The following is a 13,412-nucleotide window of genomic DNA, read 5'->3' on the forward strand; positions in this document are numbered from 1 at the left end:
AAAAATAATCTGAAAATTTATTGTATGCAGTAGTGATATAGTTATTTAGATTTTTACCTGTGATCAATTATAATAAAATATCCTTTGAAGGAAAATCTTTGGGAAATCCAATGTCTCTTGCCTTAGAAAAATAGGAGAGGTATAAAAAAGTCAAGGACTGTTGGGTGAGATGGCTTTTTCTGACAGTACTGGACAGATCAGAGAGGTACAATGACAAGTTGGAATGCCTAGATTCTTAGCTCAAGGCATCAATTTTCTATGACCATGCCAAAGATTCACTAACCTTTTAAAGCCATAGGTGTGAATTAGTCAGGAGCCAAATCAATAGTTTGGCTAAATCAATTAATTACTAAATTAGTGTGCCAGTTGGTTTTTCTGGTCCATGATATCTTTTTAAAAAAAGTCTGGAAACTGAGAATTGGGATGGCAGTATCTAGGATGATGTGAAGCACTTGGCAAAGCTTAAACTGCCAACTCCACTGAAACTTTCATGACAACTAACGTAAGCCTTTCCTCCTCTTTCTCAAAAAGTTGTTCTCTTTTTGCTTTAAGATGTTGTCTCAATAAAAAATGTTAAAAAAAAAGATGTCACCATTTTTTTAATAGACTGAATTTTTTTAGAGCAGTTTCAGGTTTACAGCAGAATTGAGCAGAAAATAGAGAGTTCCCACATAGCCCTCCCTACCCACACATATATACTCCCCTACCCTCAACATCCCTCATCAGTGTGGCATATTTGGTACAATAGACGAACCAACATGGGCACATTATTATCAACCAAAGTCCATAGTTTACATTAGGGTTCACTCTTGATGTTGTACATTCTTTGGGTTTTGACAAATGCATAATGACATGTAGCCACCACTATAGTATCATACAGAATAATTTCGTTGCCCTAAAAATCCCTGTGTTCCATCTATTTAAGATGTCATAAGTGTTTAATCTGTGGGAGATTCTTACCAAGACAACTTTCCTCATTTCCACTCTGAGAATGACTTTAACTGTTTGCTTGGTCCAATTTCAAGTACAGATCGAAAGCTGTACTTAATGATAGCCCATATTTAATGAAAGAGGGATGCCAGAAGTTTCTTGGTAATAATGCAGAAGAAGTTCAAAAACTTTAGGAGACTGAAGTGATGAGGTGAATTTATCTAATATGACCTAATGTGGCTCAGAATATACTTTATTTACCAAGACCTTGAAAAATAAATTCATGAGAAAAATTCCATTTCCTTGGAAAGGGGCTTTAGAGGTTGTTCTCTGTAGACTGGGCACACAGTGAGATGTTGCAGGTGAAACTGTTTCCTTGATTGCAGCAGGGAGAGTTAGACTCTGGGGAAGCAGAGGCCAAGGAACCCCTTCACCGTCACTGACAAAGTGGGCAGCAAAGTTAGTGTGGTATCAGAATGGCTTACCTGCATCCCATATAAAGTAGCAGGGGAGTCCACTAAGTTCCTGATTGATTTGAACTAAGGCGTGATGAATTACATTTTATAGAATGTTCACCCCTTTTCCTAATTGAATCAACTCAGTTATCTAAGAATGAAGAGAGTTTAAAGTACCTTTGAGGAAAAACAGACAGACAGTGTGAATCTACCATTCTAGGATTCTCCAGATTATCCTGTTTCCACTTGCCATCACCATTGTCTCATTTTTATGATTAGTTGACAATACCTGTGAGCAGACACTAATTTCTAAGGGTTCACAGTGCTACTGTAGACTGCCAGGCAGTGTAGGCATTTATGGAAAGTTAGCTGATAAATAGAATTTTGACCCAAGCAATAGCATATCTCTATGGAAGAGCAGAGGTTTGTGCCACAATCAAACACTTGAAAGATGTGGGCAGTTGATTTTTACCCCATCCTCCTTTATCTTTACAGTATGGCTGGTGCTGAAGATAGATGAGTTCTAGAAAATGACAGGTGGTTACTTCAATCACAACTGCTGTTTCAAATGTGATCTACTTACTGGAGCAAATCAACGTACCCTGACACCTGGTATGCAATTATTTATCTGAAAAATGATCTTTTCTTATTCCTTTTATTCCACTGAGCAGAAAATAACAGGACTTTTAAAAGCTATCATGGCATCTTCAAAATTTGACCCAGGATTCCATCAACATGTAGTTTCACTGTATATCTTGCATTCTTCTGCCAGAACCTGGAAGGAAGTTATCTTAAATGTGATAGTATGACATGTGCAGGTTTTCATTCATTCATTCAAAAGTGGCTATTCAGTGCCTATTTTGTGTCAGTCATCTCTCTAGGTGCTGAAAATGTAGCTGTGAACAAAAGAACAAGTTCCTGTCCTCTTAAGCTAACGTCAGAGAGGGGAGAGACTGACAATAAACAAATGAGTGTGTAAATACATCACACATCAAATTCTGGTGAATGCTACACAGAAAAATAAAACAGAGTCAAGGGAAATAAGGGAGGTCAGAGGATGGGGCAGTGTAACTTAGTATTGGGCATTAGGTTGAACTATACCAACAGGGGCCTGATGGAAGAGAGGAAGTACATTACGAAAATACCTGGGAGAAACACGTTCCAAGTATAAGGAAGAAGAAATGCAAAGACTGTAAAAGCAGTGACCTGCATTTCAAGGTGGTTAGAGTAGCTGATATACAGTGAAGGAGGTGGGATAGAGAGAGCAGATCATAATGGACATTGCAGGCCCTCTTTGAATGGGTTGGGAAATAGATAATTTTGTGCAGAAGTGTGGTATAATCTGAATTATATTTTAAAGGGATCATTGTGATTGACGTATAATGAATATACCAGATGGAAAAGAGGATGCAGTTAAGAGACTAAAATTGCAATGATTAAGATGAGAAGTGATTGTGTCTTAGAGTAGGTTGGTAGGAGTGGGAGATAGTGAGAAGTAATCACACTCTGGATATATTTTTAGAGGGAAGCCAGATAATTTTGTTGATGGCTTGAATTTGTGGTATTAAGAGAAAGAGAAGAATCAAGGGTTTTGATCTGAGGTTAGCCACAGAAGGAAATGGCTACCACTTTTTGGGCTGGAGGAACCACTAAAAGAAGTAGCATTTCCAGAGTCAAAAAATATGATATATAGGAAAGTTGTTAAGAGAGTAAATCCTTTGAGTTCCTATCACAAGATGATTTTTTTTCCTTTTTCCCCCCTCTTTTTGTCTATTGAATTTAAATGAGAAGAAGGAAGTTAGCTCAATCTATTGTGGTAATCATTTTACATTATATATGAATCAGACCATCACACTGTATACCTTAAACCTATACAGTGATCTATGTCAAATATTTCACAGTAAAACTGGGAAAAATTGGAGCCATCATGGATACAGAGCCAAGATGAAAGTTTCTCATTGGATGCAAGGGCAGTCCCCCTGGAGCAGAGGCGACGGAGGATAGCACTCATTGCTTGAGATTCCACAGGAAACAGAGTGAAGAGTAGAAATAATGTGGCTTTTATTGCCTTCCTGCCCTGTAGGCTTCTGCCAGTGCCATCTACTGGCTGAAATGCTCTGGAAGCCAGAATGGAGGGAAACAAGAGATGGCAGGGAGTGAATCTGAGAGCAAACAAGCAGGGGTACAAGATGGTGAACAAGAGGCAGTTAGATGTGCTGGTTTGGACTTCAGGGTGCTATGGTCTGAATGTGTGTGTCCTCCCCCAATTCATATGCTAAATCCATAACCTCTGATGTGATAGTATTAGGAGGTAGGACCTCTGGGAGATGTTTAGGTTGTGAGGGTAGAGTTCTCATGATTGGGATTAGTGCTTTTATAAAAGGGACCCCAGAGGGCTTTCTAGCTCCTTCCACCACGTGATGACACAGTGAGAAGTCACCAGTCTGCAGCCTGACTGAGCGCCTTCCCCAGAACTCCACGAGGCTGGTATCCTGATCTCAGATTTCCCAGCTTCCAGAACTATGAGAAATAAAATTCTGTTGTTTATGAGCCACCCAATCTATAGAATTCTGTTATAGCAGGTGGAATGGACCAAGATAATATATGAATTTGAATTTTTACATCGAAGGCATTTTTTAAAGCTGTTGGAACTTGATGAGATACCCTGGGGAGTGAGTAGAGAAAATGGAGAGAAGAGGCCTGAGAAAAGAACCCTGGCCCTCCAGTGTTAAGAGAATGTGGAGGAATTAGCAAAGGGACAAAGAAGTTGTGCTCAGTGAGCCAGGAGGAGAGCTGAGAGAGTTGTGTCCTGGAAGATACACGCAGGATTTATTTAAAGAAGACAGTGATCAGCCATGTCAAATGCAACTCACAGGTCAAGTAAGATGAGACCTGAGAATTGAGTCATAGGTTTCAGAAATATCAATATCACTGGTGATCTTAATAATAGGGCCAGGACTAGGGTAAGGCAAGTGAGGTGCTTGCCTTGGGTGCAAAAATCTCAGTATTTTAGTGCAATTAAATGATACCTTAATATGATATTTTAAAAAATAAAAATTAATGCAAAATCCACAATAAGTACAATATTCAAAGTTTAAATAATGACAGAATTTGTAACAGTATCAAGCTGAGCCATCTTGGAAGCTGAGAAAAAAAGAAACAACTATGATATTGAGCCTGTCTTTATTGAAACATTTCATAACTTCATTGTTAGCTTTTGCATTAATTTTGACTTTTAAAATATTCCTTGAAAATTATTTATCTTTATAAATGAGATTTGGTGCCTCTTAAATTTTGTACCCAACACAAGAATCTTACTTAGCTTCACCCTAGCCGTGTCCCTGCTTAATAAGCGGTTTCATTTGAGAGATGAGAGTGAAAGCATATTTGAAGGCTGGAAAGGAATGTGTTGGTGTATAGAAGGGAGAGAAGAGTGAATGGATCAGGACAGGGCTGGATGATTGTTCCTTCAGCCTGGGTCCAAGAGTAAGAAGAGATTTGGAGCAGATGTTCAGCCTGGAGCCACCCCACAGCTGACTTGCAAGTTGCATGTAACTTGATGGAGAAATGCATGTTTGTCATTGCAAGGTTCTGGGATTTGGGAATTGTCACCACAGCAAAGATAATCAATAAAAGTTCTCAGTCCTTTATTTTGAGAACAGAAGTTTGAGAAAGCTCACTAAGTAAAGAATCTTGATTAGCAGAGGCACTGCTTTAAAGCAAAGAGAGTGTAGAGTGCATAGCAGAGGAGGAGAATCATAAATACCGATTACAATCACATCACCAGTTGCAGAATCGAAGACTATAGCCTATGCCTTTATCTTTTTCCTTTACTGTGTTTTGAAGATTTTTGCTCAGTTTAACTAGTTTTCAATTTTTTTTATCATTTTCTTTTCCTATTCTAATTTATAGGAAGTTGATTGTGGTAAAATTTACAACTTAGTTCACTGGTTGTAGAATATACAGAGAAAATAGTGAAACACTGTAGGGAGAATATAATCTAGATGAAGTAACTCATGAAGCTTTGGGAAGAGGGGAGCCCTTCTGTACCAGGAAAAGCTGGATTGTGTCATTAAAATCTTTGTTTTGGAGTGGAAAATATGAAAAGAAGTTTGTGAATGAATCCTGGGTAGTGCAAGTGATGAACTCTAATATACTTGAAAGGCATCAGAAAATGGATCCAGAAATAATGTTTAATTTGGGCACCCTGTGGCACAGTAATTTTTGACATCTAAAATAACCATCATGGATTTCCTGTTTTTAACTGATTTTTAAGCAGTTTGATTATGATCTGCTTTGGTGTAGTTTCCTTGATATTTCTAGTCTGATTGAAGATGTCCCAGAGTCTACTAATGCTATATTATTTTTTTTCCAGTCTTTTTTATTTGTTTTATGTTTCCCTTTGGATACTTTCTAGTATATCTTCAAGTTCACCAATCTTTTCTCCTTCAATATCTAATTTGCCATTAATTTAATCCAATTTACTTTTGTCTCAGACATCGAATTTTTTATTTCAGAAATTCAGTTAGGGTTTTTAAAAATCATTAATGTTTACCTAAAGTAATCTTACCTCTACCTTCTTGAATATATGAAGTATAGTTATGTGTGTATTTTAATGTCTTTACTGATTTTATCATCTGATATTTCTGATCTGCTTTTATTGATTGATCTCTTTCTCCTCATTTTGGGTCACAGTTTTCTCCTTTGCGTGTTTGATAATTATTGATTGGTTGCCAGGCATTATATACTGTTACTTACTAGGTGCTGCTTAGTTTTTATTCCTGTAACTATTCTTGAGCTTTTTTCTAGGGTGCATTTAGGTTATGTGGAAACTAATTTTTTAAAGGCTTGCTTTTAAGCTTCTTTTAGGTGGAATCAGAGCAGCCTATAGTCCTAGATTAATTTTTCCCCATTACTGAGGTGATACTCTTCTGAGTACTCTGATGGCCTGTGAATTCTGAAATTTTTCTATCCTAGGTGCTGTGAGCACACACCATTCGTGGCCCTGCATGAGCTGTGAAGACTATTACTGCTAGTCCTCGTGGGTGTTTTTTTCCTGGCTTTGGGTAGTTTCCTCACACATGTGCATCCAAAGACGTGAGAGGGATCCTCTGCCAATTTCAGAAGCACTTTCTTTGTGAAAGTTTCTACTCTCTGGTACTCTGCCCTCTAAAGTCTAGACATTTTTGGCCTCCTTGGACTCAACACTGCTCATCTCAGGGAGACCTCTAGGCTCTGCTTGCGTTCCCCCTCCCTGCACTGTGGTCTGAAATCTCTGTCCAGCCAGAAAGTTGGAGCAATTATAGAGCTTAGCTTGTTTACCCTTTATCAAGAAACATAATCCTTCTTTCCATCTTGATTGGAAACAGAAGTCTTGTTATGTGTTATCTTGAGTAAACATTTAAAGTAGTGTTGGAAAATTTTTCTAATTGATGTCTGTTACTTGAGATTATAAGTATATCCCTTCTTTATGAAAATAACCTATTATTTGATTTGGCAAGGAAAAAAGTAACTTCAACAAAGTTCTCCTAAAAATATTAGAACTTTAATATTAGGCAAGATCCTGGGTAAGATTCTTTCTGTTGTAAATATTTTACTATTTGTGGCACCTTGAGCAATATTGTTTTCCCATATCCAGTCATTCTCAATAGTATTTTATCTATGCAAAGACCACACATTTCTGAAAACCAAAGAACAAGAAATTTTGGGATGATTGATATTCTAGAAGGTTAGTGCTTTCAAAAAAGACACAAGAATGTGGTCAAGCTGCTTTCTAGAGACTGTAGGTTTTCATATTTAACATCTGTTCAGAATATTAGAGGGTGGGAATAATAAAGCACTTTATTTTTACCCCAGTATTGAATTAAAACCAGCTAAATGCTGATACTTAGGAATTGTATATATCAAACTATTCAGTGTCTTGGAGGGACATTTAACTGACACTCAAGTAAATAGGGAATAGGGCCAAGTAAAACCTGTGTACTTTCATTTTTAGAAAGTTTTAGTTATAAAATTTCACTTTATTAGCAGGAGTAGATGTTACAAATGGGGAACTCTCAAATGTATTTTAAAATAAAGACGGGAAGCATATCTTGAAATCGTAGATGAAGAACATTCTTTTGAAATGATCCATAATGGTAGTCAGAAAAAAATACTAGAAAAGTATCATCTTTTGAAGCACAAAGATGTTCTAGCCTCTATTAAACAGAAATGGAAAGTCATTAGGAGAATAGGGGTTGAGGTGGAAAGGTAAAATGATGCTGGAAGGGGCAATGAAAATTTTAAGGGTATAGTGAAGAGTACAGTTGATACCATGGAAGAATTAAATCAGTGATGGAGTGCATCATTTGTAGAAGCTCTCCAAGACTGTAGAGAATAAGAGTAAAGGTCTAAAAAAATGTGTGTAAATAAAGATATATGGAAGAAAATAACATGTGGAATGCTTGATAATTGTAGGATATCTGACATAAACATTACAACACTTAGCAGCAATAACCAGAGTCTTAAGTGAGGAAAGTACACTAACATTGAAAAAAATTAGTACAAATTGAGAATTTGTTTTCAATTTATGTAAAATCAGTGACTCAAGTCTACATCCAGATACAGCCTTACAAAATCTTTAAAATAAAAATCGGAAAAGCATCTAGCACCTCCTTCTTTGGGGAAAAGTTATTAGGTTATTTCATCAAAAGGACAAAAAGAAATTCTAGCCTCAGACTTCTCCTCAATATTAAATGCTACAATAAAGGGGAATTAAAGTGATAAAAGTTCAACGGGGAAAACTTGAAATGCTAAATTTTGCATTTAGCCAAGTTATCGTAAATGTTTTTGAACAACAGAAATGCATTCTCAAATATCCAAGGGTTCAGAAGATATACCTCACATCTAAATTAAACAAAAATAAATCTTAATTTTAACTTCAGGCATATGAATGATCAATAAAAAAAGTAGTAATCATGATAGAAATTCATTATGGCATTCCTTTAGTCAATTTTAGGAAGCCAGTTGGATATTGTAATTTTGGTTGAGTTCTGTATAATAGAGATGAAAATTTTCTATGATATTTCACTGAATTGTTGTTTTGCCAATCTGCTCTATTTCCAGAGACAAGGATGAGTATTTCTTTGCTGCATTACTCAAATCCAGTTTAATAGAATCTCTTCTTATGTTTGATGACTACCTCAAGTAAGGGGCAAAATACCTGCCAACAATCACTACATTACTTAACACTGTTGGGAGACTGCTTGGAAAATCACCGAACACACACACAGAGTTGCAAAGAACAATTTAATGGCCACTGGATGTTTCCTGGCTAGTTTATCATTTAAAATGAATGTAAAATAACAGTGATGTAAGTTTTGAAGAATTTTAGGTACGAGGGCTAACATCAATCATGAATCCCATGTTCATGTTATCTTACAGGTAGAACTTTTGAATATTCTGTTAGTGATGCTTATAAATCAGAATCTAAAATATGATCCTAGATATGGGAGCAAAATATTCTTAGATAAAGAGATTGTAAGGAAATACCTAGACAAGTCTATGGGGGGCGGTGTCCAAAATGATGTCCTTGTTATGAATTCATGGTCCAAACTAAAATTTTCAGCCGTATTTTATCCCATTTGGGGATGACAGCTATTTGGTATAGTGATAATTCTGATTCGGAGAATTCATAATGGTTGGGATTTATGCTGCACTGACATCAAGGGCATACTAAATAATTTCTTTGTGTAAACACCTTGCAAATAAACCTGAGAGATTTACAACTATTATTTATTAATTCTTAGAGTATATTTATTTATTAAGATTGATATCTTCCTAACATCTTAAGAAGAAATGTATTTTGCTTTTGTATGAGAATAGAATAGAATAGAAATTGTAAATCTATCGTTGTAATGCTTAGGGGTGAGGGTACAGGTGAGGAGCAAAGGCCCCAAGTTCACAGAGTCCTATAGAAAATGATACAGGTTCCGTGCAGGTCTCTGAATGCGAGCACCATGTATAGATTCTGCTCCCACCCATTCTGAGCCCTTAAGAATCTTCAAATTTAATTGAATATTTTAATATTTAATCTTAATTTTATAATCACTTTTCATTAAAGCCAAAAATAGTCATTAAAATGGGTTTTTGCCTGTGCTTACTGGGTTTTAGAGAATCTTGGCTCTTAGAATCTTGACCCTGCTCTTCTTATTTAGGATCTCCTTTATGCCTTTTCTTATACACTTGATCTAAATTCAGAAATAGTCAACTTTTTAATTCTATATCCATGGAACTCTAGAACTCTGAACTTGATTTTGCCCACATAGCTTCCGGTTCTGTGTTTTGGCTCCTCAGAGAACTTGACTCTAAGTCACTCACTGTACCTCATTACTTATTGGAAAATCCCAACCCCTCATCCTCTTCCCAATGCCCCCTCAAAACTCAATGTTGGTACATATCAGTTTTATTTTTTTATTAATTAAAAAGTTGAAAGAACAATTAAAGCCTTTGTGGATTAACCTTTAAGAAATTTGTGGTTTATTATTTTTCTATTTAGCTCTAATGAAAGGGATTTGACATTTATGTAGGTTATCACCTTCCATTTAACGTATATTGAGACAAATTATTCTTGTTTGGTTCCAAATTATCTTCCAAACATGGGCCAAGTTCATGGTCTAATTTTTTTTTACAAATCGGTCACATCACACCAATAAGGATATGACTTTACTCAGAAAATTGTTTAAAAATAAGTATGTTATTTAATCATTCAAACAACTTATAAGAATGACTTCTTATCCCTTATATGTTAAGGAGCCTTATTTATTTTTGCTTATGAAATAGCATATTCAAAAACAGCTTTTAAAGGGGCATGGTCATGCTAGCATTAGCAAAAACCCCAGAGTTCTTTATGTTTCACTATTCTTCCTGCATGTGAACTGCCTTTTTCTGAACCCTCATCTCTTATCCTTTCACACTTTATTGTCTTTATAAAAAGGAAGGAGACAACATACAAAATTAATTTAAGTAAAGGTCTGCATTACAACTGAAAGCCATTAACTGGCAGCCGTTTACCAAAGCACAGTCAAAAATCAATTTTAATTAGTATTTTTGGCTTTAATGAAAAGTGATCACAAAATTGGCATTTTAGCTAATACTGTTGAGATTTATGGTGAGGTAATACTAATTAATTTTCTGTTGAATTGCTATGGGCCTCGAATATCTGCAATAAAATGATATGTTTGCTGATACCAGGGCTGCATCAGCATTTCAGTTTTATAACAAAAGGCTTCTTAGTGGATTACAGGTATATTTCACACTACTTCTCCTAAGCTACAGAATATATTATTTTTTTTTACATAAAAAGACTGTTATAAACAATCAAATTTCATACCATTTTATTAATTGAGGACATTTTATTTTAATGTATCTTGAATGTTAGCCAAAGAACCCTTAATTTCAAATACAGCTTTCTTTTGGTGTTACAAGTGGTGTAGAAAGGACATGATATACTTTAGTTAGAGAACATTTAATGAATGATTTCTCTTTATTTCCTCACTTTTCCTCCTCTCTTAACTATATTGGTAGTAAATTGACTCCTAAATCCAAGTTACATATTTTAGATCCATTTGAAAGCAGGAAATAAAAAAGAGCCAAGCTTTACAATTCACTCTTGTCATTTGATTTGAGTTTCAAATGCTCTTCAGCTTGCTTTAACTGAGATTATTTCCTCCTCCCACAACTTTCATTTAAAGAAAAACTGCTGACTGCACTCTTTAATAATTACATAATTTTCCTTTACACTGAAAATCTTTACCCTTACATTCATTTTGTTTGACCTGTGATTAGAGAGTCATTGTATTCATTTGTTGTTGGCTGTCATACACAGACACAGGAGGCATAACCTAGACTCAATTACAAGAATAGCCTATGGAGACAGAGGGATGGTGTTGGAATCCTGACTCCACCATTGCTTGGCTCTGGGGATTTGGGTAAATTGCTTAGCATCTTTAAGCCTCACTTTTCTCATCTGTACAAGGAAATAACTATGTCCATCTCAAAATATATTTTGAGTTTTAAAAATTTATAAATATCTTAATGTAAAACACTCAGTAAAATATCAATTGTTATTTTGGAAATGAAATTCTATTTGTTAAAGCATCAGCTTATTACTTACTGGAATGTGTATAAACTTGGGTTATATTTTATTTAGGATCCAAGTACAAATCATGAAAATATATTTTTGTAATCATAAAAATCTAAATATAACTTGAGAGAATCATTAATCAAAAATTCAAGATGATAAAAAATATAAATTAGAAACTATAAAGGCAGAATTATAGAATAGACTCAGTTATTTAACTGAGTCATCTAGTCCAGTCTTTTTTCTTTTAAAAATGAGTAAGCTAAGGCTCACAGAAGTTAAATGACTTGGTTAATGATTCACAACTGGGTGTCAGAGAAAGGGCTCAGTTAAGTCTATTCTAGTTGCAAATTTTATGATTCTTACACGTGTTTTTGTATGTCAAAGGAAGCAATATAAAACCTATCCACCACATACTAGCAATAACTAAATAAGAGAAAGCTACCTTATGTGGTTCAGATTTGGGTGATGTAACATAGGAAGCTGAATATTTAAAAAAAACAAACAAACAATAGAAGTAGAAAAATGTTGCTTCTTCTCATTGCCTGAAATGTTGGACAGCCTATCACAGGAGGCAATAGACAGTGCCCTAGAAGTTTTGGGGGGAAAGTATACACGTTTTAAGTATACATCTAAAATTAAAAATAAAATCCACAAACATCCCTGCTGAAAAGTAAAGGGGAATGTTTTCTATCTTAAAGATTTTAGTTTTTATTCAGGAAGAAATATTTACTTTGTTTCCCCAAAAGAGTTTTCAGGACATGGTACACATGTAAATACACATTTATTAATCAGGTTCTGAATAAATGGCCCTATTCTATCCACCTTCCTCTGAAAACGCTCTTCACCCCATATGATGATATGGCCTCATCTTTGGGACCCATGGGATGTATCACATGCCTCAGAACTATGGTGATAATAGCGTGTGCTCTTTGTGTGTTTGTTTCTTGTATGTTTTTGTGTGTGTGTTTGGTACTATAGAATCATAGAATTATAAGAAAGGAATATTAGGGATTATTTGCTCTAAAATCTTCATTTTGCAGATGAGGAATTCGAAGAATTGGAGGAGTTATAAAACTCACCATTCTGATGCAGTCAATATGAAGCAGACCTGGGACTACAGTTCAGGCAGTGTAAGTCATAGCTGAGTGGTATTTCCTTTATTCCGTATGTCCAGTAGTCTACCAATAAGTTCAACATTTGATTTAAAATGAGCATCACATCACATTACTAATATCATTTGATATTAGGAAGCTTCCATGTAAAATATTTTAAGAGAAAAATGCTCTTGAGAACAATGTGAAATAATGGAGATATGGATCTAGAGTGGTTGCTTGGACATGAATATGCAGCACTGTTGAGTTTTTGATGTATTTATCAACCTTGGTCATTATGTAGTATTTATCTGTATTGGTCTGGGAAGCTTTATTGTGGCAATGTATTTAGAGGTCATCAGTTTCTGGCCATTTTCTTTGTTAACTAAATTCACAATAGTCTTATGCATTCATCAAAATGACAATATTAAATTATAGTGAGTAATTTAACTTCTGAGTGAATAAATTACTCATTGCTACTTGGAGAAAAGTCTATATGGAAAGGCAAATTACAATTGTAAGATAGAATAATAGGTGTAGAGCAGGAGAAGTTGGTTGTATTCTTTTCATGATTCAAATCACTGAGATGATTGCTAGATGACTCCATCTTCACTGCAGGAGTAAGTTGGTCTAGAATGCCAGATTACTCATTGCAGGACTGACTTCAAGGTCACTTGACCTGTACAGTTACACAGGGCCCACATTCAAAGAGACCCACCCTTGGTTTAATGCTCTGCTGTTGCAGTCTTGAAATTCTTAATAATGTTATTCTTTGAACTTGTGTTTTATAAATGAAGTCGATGGAACAATGGA

The 13,412-nt window shown here is 35.4% G+C and overlaps 1 protein-coding gene across 2 annotated transcripts in view; it reads left to right on the forward strand.

Annotated features, from left to right (window-relative positions):
* The window catches only part of CHODL (chondrolectin), a 269,810-nt gene that overhangs the window by 73,698 nt on the left and 182,700 nt on the right, over positions 1 to 13,412 (forward strand). Inside the window, exons 1-2 of one of the 2 annotated variants that reach the window (XM_072967931.1) lie at positions 1,881 to 1,997; positions 12,549 to 12,638. Coding sequence is in view for 1 of the 2 variants with exons in the window: in XM_072967921.1 (XP_072824022.1) it covers positions 1,916 to 1,997 (82 nt within the window). In the remaining variant the exon portion in view is untranslated. Of the gene's footprint in view, positions 1 to 1,880; positions 1,998 to 12,548; positions 12,639 to 13,412 lie in introns of those variants that run through there. The other variant, XM_072967921.1, reaches the window with a different exon arrangement.

This window comes from Vicugna pacos, chromosome 1, assembly GCF_048564905.1.
Source record: "Vicugna pacos chromosome 1, VicPac4, whole genome shotgun sequence".
Classification (NCBI taxonomy): Eukaryota; Metazoa; Chordata; class Mammalia; order Artiodactyla; family Camelidae; genus Vicugna; species Vicugna pacos.